The sequence below is a fragment of the Squalius cephalus genome (genome assembly GCF_949319135.1).
Source record: "Squalius cephalus genome assembly, chromosome: 5".
NCBI classification, from domain to species: Eukaryota; Metazoa; Chordata; class Actinopteri; order Cypriniformes; family Leuciscidae; genus Squalius; species Squalius cephalus.
The window spans coordinates 48280193-48298617 of record NC_137126.1 but is presented as its reverse complement, the minus strand read 5'-3'; the positions used below and the strand labels follow the sequence as shown (position 1 = coordinate 48298617).

Below are 18425 nucleotides of genomic sequence, written 5' to 3'. Positions count from 1 at the left end.
TGTAAATGAGGAATCCCCAAATGTGATGAATGTGATCGAACACAGACTGAATGGGCCAGTAGCTAACACTGATGCTAACTGGCGCTCAAGGTCGAGCAGACAGCGGCACTCAGCTCAGAGCGCAGCCGAGCCCAGGACTCTGATAGTGGGGGACTCGATAATCAGAAACATTAGCGGCAGGGATACAACTACGTGCTGCCTTCCACAAGCAACAACTTCTGATATAAACAGGGAACTTCAGAACATTCTGATGAAACATAAGACTGCAAATCGACTCATCATACATGTGGGGAAGAATGATATTCATAAAGAGCAGTCAGAACTCCTTAAGAAGGATTTCAATGAACTTTTTGAAACACTTAAAAGACTGAAAGTTCAAACATTCATCAGTGGACCTCTCCCAGCAAGAGGAACAAACCGGTTTTCACGGTTGCTTGGGCTAAATACATGGCTGCAAAAAACCTGCAATATAAAAGGAGTAAACTTCATTGACAATTTCAATCTTTTCTGGAGTCAGAGACAACTGTTTCATCGGGATGGCCACCACCCAAACAAACTTGGTTCAAGAGTGTTAAAGGACAATTTCTACTTCTCCCTCAATCATCCTTCTGCAGTTTGTGCCAATCCACTAAATCTGAACGGCACACACACACATGGACACAGTATGAATGACCACGGGACTTCACTTCAGCAGCAAAATGGACATGCGGTTGACATATCACACAAGGACAATGATAACACCACTCCGCCACAACAACCTCTGCTCACGGACACAATCTCAGCTGAGCCCTGCCCACAGAGAGACATATCAGAACTGCTTGAAGATTCAGCACCCAAGGACGACTTCCTGGAAAACAGCCAGGGAAGCCAGGACAGCATATCACAACCTCATATAACACCAGAGCAACAGCCCCTCTCACCAGATATGCTATCCCTCTCTCCAGCATCGCCACTACTGTGTTTCTCACAGAAAATGGAAGAACTGGTGTATGCTGGAACCAGACTATCAACTGAAAACAACTGATACCAGCTCTCAGTGATGTGTTTTGGGTCCCCGCTCTGATAACAGTAACTTTCTCAAATGTTTACAGAACAAGCGGGAACCCAGTGTGCCTGTATCTTTCTCTATTGCTGTTCTATTACAAGATAGAAAGTCTAAGGCCTTCAATAGCCGTGCAGCAAACCTAACTAATCTGGTGCCTATTACACGTCAAAGTAAGATTGATGTGGGGACAAAAAGTAAGACTGTTAAGTTAGCACTTTTAAACATTCGTTCACTTAAAAATAAATCACTTCTAGTCAACGATTTAATAACCACAAACAACCTGGATTTTATGCTTCTAAATGAAATCTGGCTAGAAGACAGCTACAGTGCAACAGTCCTCAATGAAGCAGCCCCTCCGAACTTTACTTTTATGAGTGTCTGCAGAGCTGTTAAGAGAGGTGGGGGTCTAGCTGCTCTTTTTAAAGATATCTATCAATGTAAGCAAATATCATTTGGGAATTACCCTTCTTTCGAATATCTGGGTATTGTGTTGAAAGGTGCTCCACGCATTTTACTTATCATTATTTACAGGCCTCCAAAATACTCTCCAGCCTTTGCTGAGGACTTTACAGAACTGTTATTAGCAATTACCTCAGAGTTTGACTGTTTTGCCATTGCTGGAGATTTTAACATTCACATAGATAATGCAGAAAACAATATGGCAAAAGAAATCAAAACTGTTTTAAAAACTTTTGATCTGACTCAGCATGTACATGGACCCACACACAATCGTGGACACACTCTAGATTTACTTATCAGTAAGGGTCTAAACATTTCATTAATTGTTATTAAGGATGTAGCACTGTCTGATCATTTCTGTATTTTCTTTGATATATTGATCTCTCCTGCCATTGAAGCTAAATCTGTGTCTGTCAAGAAGAGATGCTTAAATGAGAACACCAGTGTACTATTTATGAAGGCTATATCCTTAACACCAAGTATATCTGCTGACTCTGTTGATTTTCTCCTTGATTCTTTTAACTCAAAAGTTAAAGGTATAATTGATGATATTGCTCCTGTTAAAGTCAGGAAGAAGAGTGGCAGACAAAAAGCACCTTGGAGAAACTCAACAGCAGTGCAAAATATGAAAAGACAATGTAGAAAAGCAGAGCGCATGTGGCGGAAGACTAAACTTGTAGTCCATTATAACATCTACAAAGACAGCCTTCATGCTTTCAATATGGAACTAGGCAAAGCTAGACAGACTTTCTTCTCAAATATTATAAACAGCAATTTAAACAGCACACACACTCTTTTTGCTACTGTAGAGAGACTGACAAACCCTCCAAGCCAGATTCCCAGTGAAATGCTCTCAGTGAACAAGTGCAGTGAGTTTGCTTCTTTCTTCTCTGAGAAAATCAGTAATATCAGAAAGGTGATCAGCACACCCTTGAGTTGCACTGAGGTCAGACAGATCAAACCACCTGAGAAAGTAGTTACTATGTCTGATTTCAAAGAAATTGATGGCAAAATTTTGTAAGAAACTGTACAGCACCTTAAAACATCAACCTGTGCTCTTGACACACTTCCCACATCATTTTTCAAAAGTGTGTTAAACAGTTTAGAAGCAGATCTTCTAGAAGTGGTAAATGTCTCACTTCGCTCTGGGAGTTTTCCATACTCCCTGAAAACTGCAGTTGTCAAGCCCCTCCTGAAAAAGAGCAATCTGGATAAGACCATATTAAGCAACTATAGACCGATCTCAAATCTTCCTTTCATAGGCAAGATCATTGAAAAAGTTGTCTTCAATCAGCTGAACAAATTCTTGAGCTTGAATGGATACTTTGACAATTTTCAATCTGGTTTCCGACCGCACCACAGCACAGAGACAGCACTCAAGATAATAAACGATATTCGCTTAAATACTGATTCAGGCAAATTATCAGTGCTGGTACTACTCGACCTCAGTGCTGCATTTGACACTGTCGATCACAACATACTTCTTGACAGGCTGGAAAACAGGGTGGGGCTTTCTGGGACAGTCCTAAAATGGTTCAGGTCATACTTAGATGGGAGAGGTTATTATGTGAGTAAAGGTGACCATAAGTCTGAGTGGACATCCATGACATGCGGAGTACCTCAAGGCTCAATTCTTGCACCACTCCTGTTCAACCTGTATATGCTCCCAATGAGCCAAATAATGAGAAAGAACCAAATTGCTTACCACAGCTATGCAGACGACACACAGATCTACTTAGCCCTATCGCCTAACGATTACAGCCCCATTGACTCCCTGTGCCAATGCATCGATGAAGTCAACGGTTGGATGTGTCAAAACTTTCTTCAGTTAAACAAAGACAAAACTGAAGTCATTGCGTTTGGAAACAAAGATGAAGTTCTCAAGGTGAACGCATACCTTCACTCTAGGGGTCAAACAACTAAAAATCAAGTCAGGAATCTCGGTGTGTCCCTAGAGTCAGACCTTAGTTTCAGTAGTCATGTCAAAGCAATAACTAAATCAGCATACTATCATCTGAAAAATATTGCAAGAATTAGATGCTTTGTTTCCAGACAAGACTTAGAGAAACTTGTGCATGCTTTCATCACCAGCAGGGTGGATTATTGTAATGGACTCCTCACTGGCCTTCCCAAAAAGACCATAAGACAGTTGCAGCTCATACAGAACGCTGCCGCCAGGATTCTGAGCAGAACCAGAAAATATGAACATATCACACCAGTCCTCAGGTCTTTACACTGGCTCCCAGTTAAATTTAGGATTGATTTTAAAGTATTGTTACTGGTATATAAATCATTCAATGGCCTAGGACCTCAATACATTGCAGATATGCTCACTGAATATAAACCCAACAGATCACTCAGATCACTAGGATCATATCAGCTAGAAATACCAAGGGTTCACTCTAAGCATGGCGAGTCCGCTTTTAGCTATTATGCCAGCCGCAGCTGGAACCAGCTTCCAGAGGAGATCAGACGTGCTCCTACTGTAGTCACATTCAAATCCAGACTCAAAACACTTCTGTTTAGCTATGCATTTACTGAATGAGCACTGTGCCAATGTTCGTCCGACTGTTTGTACTGTATTTTATTTTATTTTTCTAAACTGTTTTAATTATTCTTATTTCTTTTATTGTTTTAATTTCTTCTATGTAAAGCACTTTGAATTGCCATTGTGTATGAAATGTGCTATATAAATAAACTTGCCTTGCCTTGCCTTAATTTTGATACATTTTTAATAAAACAAGGCTTAATATCATTGTGCTTCTCAAGATTTAAGAATGTTAAATATTTGTATGAACATCGTTAAATATATATTTGTACTGGAAAACAAAAATACTTAAGGAAATATATTTGCAGTGCATTATAGCCTCTCAACAAAGTAAGTTCCTCCTGCATTTAAAGTGCCCCTGTTATGCTCTTTTAAACGCTCCTAATTTAGTTTTAAGGTCTTCTACATGAGGTTTACATGCATCTAAAGTCAAAAAACACTTTCATTTTCTCATAATATGCATTGCAGCATCAGCTCTTTTCTCCCAGTGTCTGAAACAGTTTGATAAAGGATTCAGTCTCTAAACTCTGCCTTTCAGGGAGCCTGCTCTTCTCTGATTGGTCAGATGGCCCAGTCTGTTGTGATTGGTCAGAAACTAAATGCTCATTAGCATATCTGAATTCTCCAGATCTTCCTCAGCACTTGATACACAGTGATAAGAACAGTGATAAAACATCGGTTTTACCATACCAATCGGGGGAAAGGAAACGTTCGCCACCAGCCAATAAAGACCACAGGCTGGCATTATGCAAATTTGTTACAAACCTACTAATGTTCGTGCAGAAAGTAAGACTGGAATTACTGACGACTCGTCTCAGGCAGTTCAGAATCCCTTCTTTCTTTTGGGAGACAGTAGCCGCGTTTCCATTATAGATTTCCGCCAAACTTTGCGATTTTTTTCTAAATGTTGATAAAAAACTCTTGCAAAATGACGCCGTTTCCATTAACTGATGTTATGCGACTAAAACTCAATTTTTTCCTCTCATGATAAGTCATTCCAAAAATCATGGCAACGGACGATAGGTTTATATATATCCCAGCCACTGCACTGGCCATTATTATTAATGGAAGGAGATGTGTGTGTGTTATCCAATCATTAATGGCTAGGAAAGCCCCTTATACTTGTGAGCGGCACATATGAGGTGTTTCTGGGTGTTTCTCCCTCATATCTGCTCTGAGTTCTTGATTGTGGCATTTCTTTGAGGTTTAGAATCCAGTATTCCTGTAATTCTTTTGTCTTTTATGAATTTAATAAAGAACTCTGTCTCGTATTCTGTCCAAACACACCGTATCATCTACGTCAGGTGACCTGTAAATGCGCAAAAACTGTTTCCAGTGCAGTTTTGTGAATTATTCCTTTTTCGAATTGCCTGAAAAACCTCCTCATGCGAGCGTAAAAACTTTTTTGCGATAAATGGGAGTTTTTGCTAAATTGACGTGTTTCCATTGGCCGTATTTTCAATTCGCAATTTCAATTTGCGCAATTTGAAGGCTAATGGAAACGCGGCTAATAACTCTATTTGTTGTTTAATCTTTGAAACGTTGCAGATCTTTTACATTCACACACTGCTACTGTATATTACACACTGCATGAAAGGGATATCTGAAAATGCATAACAGGTGCGCTGTAGAAGTCTCAAAAGCCCTTTTCCTCGACTCCCAGGACTCTGTGCACCAGGAGACGATGCGTGCCATCAGCCGGTTGGAGACGCGCACGTACAGCTCTCAGGGTTGCTCAGGATCCCAGCGTTCTGGCGCAGCTCCACCGTCCAACAGCAGCTCCAGTTCCAGCCCGATCTGTGCCATCTGTCTTGAGGAATTCATGGACGGCCAGGTAAGAGGAGGCACCAAAGAAAAGCATGATATGATTTTGAATCAAGTCACCTTTATATATATATATACATATAGCGCTTTATATAAAATTGATCATTTCAATGCTGATTCATTTCAGTTCAATAGCTAAATTTCGTCAAGTATGAAATGTTAAGTTCAGGTAAAAGCAGCTCTATAGAGGACAGTTATGTCGTTATTAAGCTTGAGTCAGTTTATTGTTGATGCAATGCAGAAGGGCTAACTGTTATTTGACTAGAAGAGGTTTGGTTGACCACGATTTTATTAGTCGGTTGTTAAGGCCCTTGCACAGTCCGAAATTCTCGCATGTAAAAAAATTAATTCGACCTCACGTTATTTCAATCACGCTTGCACACTGCCTCCGAAACTTTCGTCCATCATAAAAAAATTTGGATAGGGATTCGGATTAGAAAAAAAATTTCTGGGTTTTTCGCATCCGTAGCAAGCATTTTTAATGGTGTTTTGACAGTTCAGAGCCACCGAATCACGAATACGAAAAAACGCATACGAAAATTTTGGACTCAGTGTGCAAGGGCCTTTAGTCGCAAAAAAAAAAAAAAAACACAGGAAGTTGCGAAATCACACAGGCTGTGATAGACAGATCGTTAACGGCAGGAAATCAAATGAATTTGCCTTTCATTCATCGACCTCAAATATAGCTTATCACTTGAAACATGCAAGTAGTAGCAACTTTACAAGTCCGTTCGCTCTAATGCTAACCTAGATAAATGTGCGCTATTATTAGTGCATATCTGTGTTTGTGTGAAGAGCCGCTTACTGCATGACATACAGGCGTTGGCGCGATCACTTGCATTCAATTTAAAGCAGAACTTGGTAACTTTTTTAACTTAATAAAACTGTCTAGAAATCATTTGGATGGTTAAACAACCTGTTCTGGTGATATTGGTGACTTTCCCCGCTCCCCCCAGTGTTCCCAGGCGGAAAACCAACCTTGCAACTTGGGGACTACCGTACCGGCAAGATAGAAATTGGAAGTCTCGTGAGAAGCGAGAACGAGAGCGAGAGCGAAACACGAATTGCTTTACGGCAATTCGACATAAACACACACGCATGTATGATGTATTACCCACCTCGGTAGACATAGCTCCACACGATACAGTTGGCTTGCTCCGATCATATCAAACGCACATGAGCAGCGGTAGAGAGGGGGAGGAGGCCGCCGCAAGTGAGTTTTATTACGACAGTGAGTGTTGTGAAATATACGACCCACAGCTGTAGGGGGAGCTCGTGGGGAAAACATGCGACAACAAAAGGAAAAATCAGCGAAGAAGTGACTAGAGTTCGCTAGAGTTGCCGAGATCTGCTTTAAAATACTCTGTCATTTTTGATAAGATAAGATAAGAGGTCTAGTTTTATTTCTGTAAACTCACAATAATAACAAAATGGTGTGCTTTTGTAAAATAATGAAAACAGTCAGGATGCACTTTCTGCTGTCTCGGCCTTTGTGAACTTGAGCGTCATGTAAATGAACCTGAAAGTCAGTGTATACTTGCCTCACAGATATGAGAAATATACCTATAGAAAGCTTGAAATGTCTATTTTTAAATTAACCAATTCAAGTGGAAAACAAATATTCTCAGATGATGTCATCCGTATGAAACGTGCATATAACGCGTCCACTACTACGAGTCAGCATCGTCGACTTTCTGCAGCCGAAAACACAGAAAACATTCAATTATTCAAATGTTTGAACAGTCTCCTTCTGTTTTTTCACGACACACTCATAATCATTATGTTTGCCAGTGCGCTGTGGCAAGCTTTATGCGTGCGTATAAATGTTGATTAGGCTATGTATTATAGGCAATTAAAGGCTCATTATTATGATTTATGGCTTATTAATATAAACACATGATTAGTCGACTAATCGCTTAAATAAACGACTACTTGTCAACTAGAATAATCTTTAGTTTGAGGGCAGCCCTACAATGTAGTTCAAAAACTGTCAAAATCGAAAAGTCGTTTCAGCCTTAAAGCAGCTCTACTAGAGATTGTAGTGTCAGTTTAGTCAAATTAATGAATTATTACTGAATATTAAGGGACAGTGGCAAGGAACCTAAACTCCATCAGGTGGCAGAAATTGAGAAAAAAACCTTGGGAGAAACTAGGCTCAGTCGGGATCCATCAAATGAATGAACGCAATGTGATTTAGGATGCAAGACTGCATCACAAGTCAGATTTGTGGATTGATATTATTCAAATATTTTGCATCCAGCTTCTTCCAGCATTAGAGGAACAACAGAAACCATCAAGCATTGGAAGGAAAAGGACCACTTTAGGATGCTATTTATGAAATGATTTGAGGCGCGCCAATGGCATGTTTAATATTTGGTTTTCTCTGTCTCTCTGGTAGGACTTGAGAATCATCTCCTGTGCTCATGAGTTTCATAAAGAGTGTGTCGACCCCTGGCTCCTACAACACCGTACCTGCCCACTGTGCATGCACAACATCATGGGTAAACAGCCTCAGGGTACATATGTATTTCTCCAATAATATTAGTTTTGAGCTTGCAAGGCAGCACTGTATTGAAATTCCTCTTCTTTCTTTATCTTATACTTCCTCGTCCTGCTACTGGAGGGCCGCTATCCTGCAGAGTTCAGCTCCAACCCTAATTAAACACACCTGAACCAGCTAATCAATGTCATACTAATAAGCATGCTAGAAACTTCCAGGCAGGTGTGTTGAGGCAAGTTGGAGCTAAACTCTTCAGGACCGAGTTTGGACACCCCTGGATGTGTTCGCCCAAGTCATTTAAAAATCATCCTCATGTCCAAACTTGACTTTCTTCTGTGAGCACAACAGAAGATATTTTGAAGAATGTCTCGGTGTTTGTTTGTCATACAGTGAATGATGAGTGTACTGTGTTGTTTGGACCCCAAACGTTCTTCAAAATGTTCTTCAAAACTCATAAATTACCCCTAAAATCAAAGGGAAATAATAGGTGAATAAGAATGATGCAGAAGCCCCTAACCCTTGTGGAAAGCCTAAACTTGACAAACTGTAAACTTGTCCCTCAAATATGAATGGTTGCATTGAAAAACAGTAGAAAAGCAATGCAGTGCTGAATGCAAAAACATGTTTTGTGTGAGTCTGTACAACGGGTCTTTGCACAACTGCACATGCAATGCACTGGACAAGCATTCATGTGTGCATTTGTGGACTTGCACAAGTGTGTTTTTGTGCTTTGATAATCTCCTATTGACCTCAATGGAGATCAATGGAGGATTGATGCGGGATTCAATTGACACAGAACCAAATCCTAACACCGTGTCCTAACTTTATGTGCGATAAAAGGTATCTTTTCCTTGTTAATCAGAGTTTCTATTTTTCTGCGACGTCGTTAAATGTTAAAAGCGCGTAATGTGACTTTGAATATCATTTAGTGCTCCAGCTTTGAGGCTGTAAAAGCAACAATGGATAATTCACCTCAGATCTTGAAATTAAACAAATGGAAACAAGAACGTTCAAACTGTGAACAAACAAGTGTATTCTTTGACAAAGATTGTTTTAGTAACTCAGTAGTCTATGTATTTTTAATAATGTTTAAATGGTGTAATATTTGTGAATTTGATTATGTAGCGACTTATCCATTTTCTTGCGAGTGCCGTCAAGATTACTCTGTGTGCCACGAGACTCCGCCCACACGCTGTTCTGATTGGCTGTGGGTTTTGATTGATTTTGACGCATCTCGCAGTCGCGTCTAGTGTGGGCAGACAAATTATTTGTCGCTGGAATCTTATCGCATCGTGTCTGGTTTGGACACGGTGTAAACATACCTAAACCTTAACATGATTATTTTGCTGCCTTGCAATCGCTGTAATTTGCTTTAGGAAATGCAACTGTAGTTTTAATTAATCGTATTCAGGCTACGTCCACATTAATCCAGATATTAAAGGGTTAGTTCACCCAAAAATGAAAATTCTGTCAGTAATTACTCACCCTCATGTTGTTCCAACCATGTAAGTCTTTCGTTCATCTTCGGAACACAAATTAAGATATTTTTGATGAAATCTGACAGAATTCTGACTCTTCCATAGGCTTCCAGAGTGATCGTGACGTGTGACGTCATCACGCATCACACACATGACCTGCTTCGGCCAATTGTGAGCCTACGTGGTGACGTGCAACACAGACGCGCTACGCAAAAACACTACGAGGCCCAGAGAGAAGGAATTGAATAGTGGAATAAAGTCGGTATTTTTGTTTGTTTTTGCGCACAAAAAGTATTCTCATCGCTTGATATACTTAAGATTGAGCCACTGGAGTCACTTGGACTATTTTAACGATGTTTTAATAACTATTCTGGGTCGGCGAGTTTCGGTCACTCTGGAAGCCTATGGAAGAGTCAGAATTCTGTCAGATTTCATCAAAAATATCTTAATTTGTGTTCCGAAGATGAACGAAAGACTTACATGGTTGGAACAACATGAGGGTGAGTAATTACTGACAGAATTTTCATTTTTGGGTGAACTAACCCTTTAAAAAAGTGGCCTGACCTCTCTCTGTCCACACTAGTGGTATGAGGTGTCTTCCAAAGGTTGCTCTTCCTCGGACATGTCTGAAAACGCTTAAATCACCTTGCAACGCATGCATGAAACTTCATAAATGCTCGCTGAGAGACCAGATGTAATGAAGATCTCATGCGATTCTAATGGCACGATCATTTTATTAGCAAAATATCCCACCACTGTCGTAATTGAAGGAATGTAATATGAAGATTGTACAATATAACCATCAGATTGTATGTTAAATATGGGTACAATTTGCATCACATGACTAAACATATCATTGTTTTAAAGTCCGCTTGTAGTCAATCATTTTATCCCTTAAAACTCATCTTTGATAACTAAAATTATATATTTAAACGTTTTTTTCCTTGAAAAAAAAAGCCTTAAAATAGCTTGAATGTAACTCAGCACCCTTGTCTCATTTAGTATACGTGGTTCTATGAATATGCAAATTAGCCCCGCCTCCACTCCCTCAGCTCAGAGATCCACTGGTTGACGATCACACGTTGATCTGATTGGTTACAAGGTAGTTTGTGACGTCAGAAACACCAACGATTTCAAAGCGTGTTTTTGAGACTGTCTTTGGTTCACTGCAGTTTTAAGGAGAAAATACTCAGCAATGCTGTCGACTTATGAATTTACACACGGTTTGTCTTAAAGTATATTAAAAACACCACATAGACACATAAACAACATTAAAAGCTTGATTTTCACCACAGGGGGACTTTAAAATACCTCAGTTTACACAGTCCACACTATAACTCGGAAATGCTGTTTTTAAATGTATCCACTTGAGAGAGCATCTTCAAATAGCCCTGACAAAAACATTGGACAAAAGGCCAAAACGTAGAGAAAAAGATGTTTTACATTTACCTGGATTAATAAGGACATAGCCTCAGTAGACATGTTTTATGCTTTTCCTATCAAAGTTGTTTTTGAGCACCAAATGTCTTCCATCAGGTTCAGATCTGGCATCCCGTCAGCCCCAAAGAAGTCGACTGCCGCCCCCTCCACAAGAGCACAATCAGGCCTTCCTCCTTCCCCATCACTATTCAAACCAGCGCCCTTACCCCCAACACCATGTCCCCTTTTCCCTGCGGCATCACTACCCCCGCACCCCTGGACCTTTACCCCAATTGGGTCACTATGGAAACTCTCCCCCTCTTCATCCACGCACTCTCCGTTGCTTTCCCAGCAGACCATTGGGTGCTAGCTGCGCGTACCACCTTGCCCCGGATTCCCATCATGGACGTACGCACAGAACAGGCGGGCGCGGGTGTCGGACTGGGGGGCATCACTATGCGCCCCCCAGACGGTCGTGTCACCGGTGCCCCGGAGGAGCTTTACGGAACGCTGCGGGTTCTTGTGTGCATCATTTGGCATCGTCAGTAAACCACACGAATCATCAACTGCCGCGTGGCGGAGGCTCGCACGGTCGCCAAGATGATGGAAGCTGCTCCGGAGGGAGTTACCACACGGAGTGCAGCGGTTACCTTGCTGAGGGGCCGGCCAGCGACTCCAGCTCGGGATCGTGCCACGGCTCGTCCAGCGATTCCGTATTAAACTGTACGGATATCAGCCTGCAGGGCGTCTATGGCAGCTGGTCCACTTTTCGTAGCTCGCTCAGCAGCGACTATGACCCGTTCGTCTTTTACGGACCGGGAAAAGCCCCACGCAGAGGGAGCATGGAGGCCAGGCAGAGGCCTCGTTCCCTGGACTCTGTAGTGAATCCCGCCGGTGACGCCAATGCAGTTTGCTCAGAAGAGAAGCAGCAGCAGCAGCAGCAGCAGCAAGTGGCCGTGTTCAGTCACGTTCACTATCACAGGCATAGACACCACTATTACGAGGACGGGGACCTCGGTCAAGGGCCCAGCCAAGGCTCTGACGAGGATCAGGGGGCCGTGTCCTCAGCCATGGCAGCTGGTGGCCCCTCTAATGCAACTAAAAACAAAGACTCCACTGGGTGTCAGGTACAGCACCAGTCTTGCCACTGCCCCAAAACGGACCTCAGTTCAAGGAGGGTTGAGGATAGACCCCCGGACCCCGTTTCTTCCTCAGGCGCCTCTGTGATCCTTCCCTCCCCTCCTTTAGCCTCTCCGTCCCTGTCCTGTTGCCACAAAGGCCCAGGGTGGACCACCAGACAGAAAGCAGCCGGCTGTCCCTTGGAAGCGCCTTCGCCGGTTGTTCACTTCCATCAAAGCTTGGACCTTCAGGATGATTGTAGCATTCATATTCACTACGGACAGGGAGCTGGAAGCTACTGCTGTACACCTCCACCGGATATGGCCCCCACACTGCTGCCGGTGCCCCTGATCTTGGACTCGCCTGGCATGTCGGACTGGCCGTGCTGTAGCGGGGCACATGTGGTGTGGCAGAAGCAGGTGCAACAGGCCCATTCGGAGCCTCAGCTTTTGGGCCCCACTTCTGAAATGGACAGACCCTTGTGTAGGGCCCATCACGGCCCGGGGGACGAACTTCCTACGGATATCTGTCTGTACTGCCAAACTCTACACAATAGTCAGGGTGAGTATGTGTGACTGTAGTGCAAGTCATTTCTATAGCACTTTTATACAGATTTTCAAAGCAGCTTCACAGTTATAAACTGGAAAATAACAGAATCAGTGATGCAAGTTCTGATGTAAAGCAGCTCTAAAAAGACAATAGTGTCATTATTCAGCTGAAGTCAGTTTAGTATTAATTCAGTTCAGTTCAATAACTGTCTAAAGTTCATCAATTATGAAACAAGTTCACTTCAGCTATAAGCATCTCTACAGAGCAGAAGACAATAGAGTCGTTATTCAACTTGAATCAGTTTAATGTTGATTCAGTTTAGTTCAATAACTGTGTAAAGTTGATCTATTATGAAGTTAGGAAACAAGCTATAAGCAGCTCTACAGAAGACAATAGAGTTGTTATTCAGCTCGAATAAGTTTAGTATTGATTCAGTTTAGTTGGTAATAACTGTGTAAAGTTAATCTATTATGAAATAATGAAACAAGCTAAATAACGACTATTGTCTTCTCTAGAGCTGCTTATAGCTTATTTCATAGTTTCATAATATATAAACTTTCCACAGTTATTAAACTAAAATACTAAACTGACTTAAGCTTAATAACGACTCTATTGTCTTCTGTAGAGCTGCTTATAGCTTGAGTCAGTTTAATATTAATTCAGTTCAATAACAGTGTCTATTGCAAAATATGTCAATGAATCTGATTCAGCTATAAGACACTATACACTCACCTAAAGGATTATTAGGAACACCTGTTCAATTTCTCATTAATGCAATTATCTAAACCAATCACATGGCAGTTGCTTCAATGCATTTAGGGGTGTGGACCTGGATCATGGATCCATCATGCCTTGTTACCACTGTGCAGGCTGGTGGTGGTGGTGTAATGGTGTGGGGGATGTTTTCTTGGCACACTTTAGGCCCCTTAGTGCCAATTGGGCATCGTTTAAATGCCACGGCCTACCTGAGCATTGTTTCTGACCATGTCCATCCCTTTATGACCACCATGTACCCATCCTCTGATGGCTACTTCCAGCAGGATAATGCACCATGTCACAAAGCTCGAATCATTTCAAATTGGTTTCTTGAACATGACAATGAGTTCACTGTACTAAAATGGCCCCCACAGTCACCAGATCTCAACCCAATAGAGCATCTTTGGGATGTGGTGGAACGGGAGCTTCGTGCCCTGGATGTGCATCCCACAAATCTCCATCAACTGCAAGATGCTATCCTATCAATATGGGCCAACATTTCTAAAGAATGCTTTCAGCACCTTGTTGAATCAATGCCACGTAGAATTAAGGCAGTTCTGAAGGCGAAAGGGGGTCAAACACAGTATTACTATGGTGTTCCTAATAATCCTTTAGGTGAGTGTATATAGTGTCAGTCAAATTGATAATATTACAGAATATTAAGTGTCTTTACTTTGTATTGAATATTTGAATATTTTGTCTGTCTATTCATTTGTGAAGATTATCTCACTGAACAAAACATGTAAAAATCACAGAGCTATTTTTTTGCAATTATTGAAAGCCAATGGAAAATTCTAGGGAACTAGGGTGATGCCTAACTTACGGGTTGTCCTGCAAAAATGCATAATTCCTGCAGCACTTAATTGCTGGTTATAATCTGAATGTGCACAGCAGATTTTCAGTGCATAATGACCGTTTTCATTTTGGATAAACTATTCCTTTAATTTGAGATTATGAAATGAGTTCTACATGTTTTTTTCTTCTTCTTCTTGTTCCACAGGGTCAGAAGAAGAGTCTGGTGTTTGAGAAAGCTCTTCATCCTAAACTCCTCACGCTGCTACACAAGAGCCGAAATGGACAAAACTCTTCGGCGTTCTCTCTGTGTCTCTTTCACATGTCAAGTCTTCCAGATAATTCCAAACATCTTCTGCAATATCAAACTGCATCACAATCTCCAGACCTCAGAATGTCTTTCTAGCAAAGATTTATAAAGTAAATACAGAATTCATCAGCGATGATTAGATGGGTTTTTCTATGTACTCTTCAGTAGTAACTCACTGTTACTAGCACATTTCTAATGGCCAAAACAAGTCATTGTTGGGACTGTCAAGGTACTTTACCCTATATGGCCCAAATGTGACTTTTAATAGGCAAGCAAACGGTGTTAATTCAGGAAGTTATCAAAGGATCTGTGAGATGCGCATAAGAATGAGAGTGTGCTCAATCTTGATTTCTTCCTTTCCTTTGATTTCAAACAGGATTCATTTAGTACCTTCTCTAGTCTGAGGATTCCTTGGTGATCTTTGTTCAAACCCTTAAAGGTATAAACACGTCTTCCCATATTCCATTGAGAATTAGGCCTGACGTATGTCCTCTATGCAAGAACGCAGACACTTCTAGCTACGCAAACTTGGATGTTGTGCTCTAAAATGTGTCAGATTGCAATTGCAAGTCTTGTTCTACAGTCAGTTTTCTCTTTCAGGTTAACTACTATCATGCCGGAATCAAGTTAAACTTAAAGGGGGGGTGAAATGCTCATTTTCACTCAATCTCCTGTTAATCTTGAGTACCTATAGAGTAATATTGCATCCTTCATATCTCCAAAAAGTCTTTTGTTTTATTAAATTTTTAACAGAAAGATAGGCTGTACCGAGTCTTTCCGGAAAAAAACGAGCGGCTGGGGGCGGGCCGTGTGGGCGAAGCTAAAGCTGTGCTAACGCGCCGAGCTAGTGACAACACACAGAGACATTTGTTCAACAAACAGTTTTACTCACCGTCCGGTTCCAACGCACGACCGCGAACCTTTATCATTGTGACTGCTCGATCCTTAAGCATTAGACGATCTGCAAATCCGTCGATCTGGGCTTTGTTTATAAAACAATCATCGTCGAAATGCAGGGAACAACAGTCTTACACAACTCCGTTTATGCTCAGGAAAACAAACTCCATCCACGGGTTCCTTAACGCTGGGTTCTTTGGGAATCTGTGCAGGGTTGTCTTGCCCTGGCAACCAAAAACACACTTCTTTGGTGACATTGACTTCCCAAAAGCCGGGCAGGGCGCTTTGATGGCGAACTGCTTTCACTCTCTTGCTCTGGTCTACGAGTGCGCGCGCGGCCGCGATCTTACCGGAGAAGTGCCCTTAGGACCCATATAAGGAAATTCCGCCCTATCTTACGTAAGACAGAGCCATACTCGAAAAAAACTTTCCGAAACTTGTGACAAACCGGAAGGAGTATTTTTGGAACAAAAATACTCCTTCAAACGTACAACTTAGTTTTTGAAACTTTGTCCATGTTTAGCATGGGAATCCAACTCTTTACCAGTGTAAAAAACTCAGTATGCATGAAATAGCATTTCACCCCCCCTTTAAGGCTGGGATGTACTTCACGACTTTTGCTCAGATTTTTGCCCCGATTTGCAGTCTAGATGAGTTGAAATGATAGGTATGGAGTCTGATTTTTTAGCTTCGATCCAGGATATCAAAACACGTTTGATACTTTGAGCTGATTTCAGAACACGTGTTGTAGTGTATGACGTGTTGCTACTGAAACTGAAGCTGTCCTCTAGCTACCAGTGTTGCAATAAAATACAATACCAATACAATAGTAAAGTAACAGAACACACATAACAAATTAGCCTTAATATTTGACTCATCAGCACAGATAAACAACTGACCACGTCTACCCACCAAAGACGCTGCAACAACTACTACGGTTATCTCCTGCACATCTATGTTTGTTTCAACCATAGATATGTATACATATATATATATATATATATATATATACATAGATGCCTCATTAGCTGCTGTTTCTATGGGCCGCTATGCGCAAGCCATCCACCATATTGGAACGGTCAAAAAACACTCGAGCAAGTCGTCCATGCGTCTGCAACAGTAGTTATACGCATGTATGAATATCTATATCTGCAACAGACTTCAGCAGATGAAAGACAAGACGAAGTCTTTAGCTAAAACAACATTTAAAGTCACCATAGTTTAAAAACCTGTAATATTGAGTTAAAGCAACAACATGGAACTTTTCCTCTGCGGTCGCCCTACAGGTTGGAAGCGGAATTGTCCATTACCGCTGTCGTAAAATGATTTACGGTTACTGTATATGAAGCATGTAGGTTTTTTTTCATATGGGTAATGATATTATTAATCTTCCTCCTTTTATAATTTATACATATTTAGTAGACTAAACATTTTAACTCAACATTTGCGATTTGCATGTCGATTACAATGCTCAAATCTGAACGAGAATGATAGCGATAGCATCCTAACCATCTAAAACTAACGCATGTTAGTGTTTACTAGCTACCAGATTGATAATTCGCTCATCTACTAGCTGATTCATGAAGATAAATAAATGGAGGACCAGATAGTTTCCGTAACGTAGCCAGGCAGACAACAGATTAGAAAAACTAAAGATAGTATGCAAGCAATTTACAGTTACTTACTAGTTCAACAGCATGACGGCCAAGTCAGCATCGGTCTGGTAACACTCCTCCTCCATTAGCTCACGCCAGCGAGCAAACGCTCGACCCATATTGATCCTCGTCCTGCCTTTCAGTTTATCACTCTCCCTTTTCCTCTTCCAACTCTACTCCGACAAAACCTTGGACTTCTTACGTTTCGCTGCTGCTTCAGCCATGACGAAAACAGACGTACGAAAACAAACGCGCTGGTTGGCCACATTTGAGGAAGTGGTGGGCAAAGTGACGTATGCCGTAAAGCAGTCGAATTTTGTAGTTCTTTTTGAGCGCTGGTTACTACCCGCACCGCGAAGTTACATAGTGCCAGTAAAAGCGATACAGACCCCGTCAGGCTCTGGCAGACGTCTCATTCAACCTATTGTAAGTCGATGTACTATCACAAGGGTCTTGGAAATATATTATGAAGGTTGAAAAGCTACATGTTGTTACTTTAAAGGGAGACTGTCGGTAACCAAACAATTGATGAGCAACATAGTATGGAAAAAAAATACTATGGAGTCCATCAACTGTTTGGTTACGGACGTTGGTAAGAATTTCTTGTGGGTGAGTAAATGATGACAGAATTTTCATTTTTGAGTGAACTATGCCTTTAATACATATAAAAATGCAAACCAACACATTCACCCCCGTGAAAGATTATCCCGTTTCTTGGGGAATTTAAATGTCGGTGGTTTCTACAACCAGAGGCTGCACAATGTTCTGGTATCTTGGAAAACTCATAGATTTTTACTGTGAGTGACGACAGCATAGAAAGTGCTGATTGTTCCAAGAGTTGACATGTCTGGAGCGCTCGAATGCCGCTTCTACATATACACATCTATGGTTTGAACTGTCGCGCGTCTCCTTGAAACGAGGCACGTGTTTTTGTGCCAGTTCGTTGTGTTCGGAACGATTTGAAAGTCGGCAAGTAAATGATGCCTATAGTCTGTTCAGATTTTAAAAGTCGTGTAGTGTATTCCAGCCGTCAATCAAACTTTTTCATTCATAAAGACCTACATTTGACAAGAA

General features: G+C 41.4%; 1 protein-coding gene across 2 annotated transcripts in view; it reads left to right on the top strand.

The window, feature by feature from the left end:
- Positions 1-15356, top strand: part of rnf43 (ring finger protein 43) — a 155617-nt gene extending 140261 nt beyond the window's left edge. Inside the window, exons 7-10 of one of the 2 annotated variants that reach the window (XM_079871846.1) lie at positions 5716-5886; positions 8275-8392; positions 11391-12953; positions 14698-15356. In XM_079871846.1, coding sequence (XP_079727972.1) covers positions 5716-5886; positions 8275-8392; positions 11391-12953; positions 14698-14723 — 1878 coding nt within the window. In that variant the 3' untranslated portion in view covers positions 14724-15356. The remainder of the gene's footprint in view (positions 1-5715; positions 5887-8274; positions 8393-11390; positions 12954-14697) is intronic. The other variant, XM_079871847.1, reaches the window with a different exon arrangement.
- The last annotated feature ends 3069 nt before the right edge of the window (positions 15357-18425 follow it).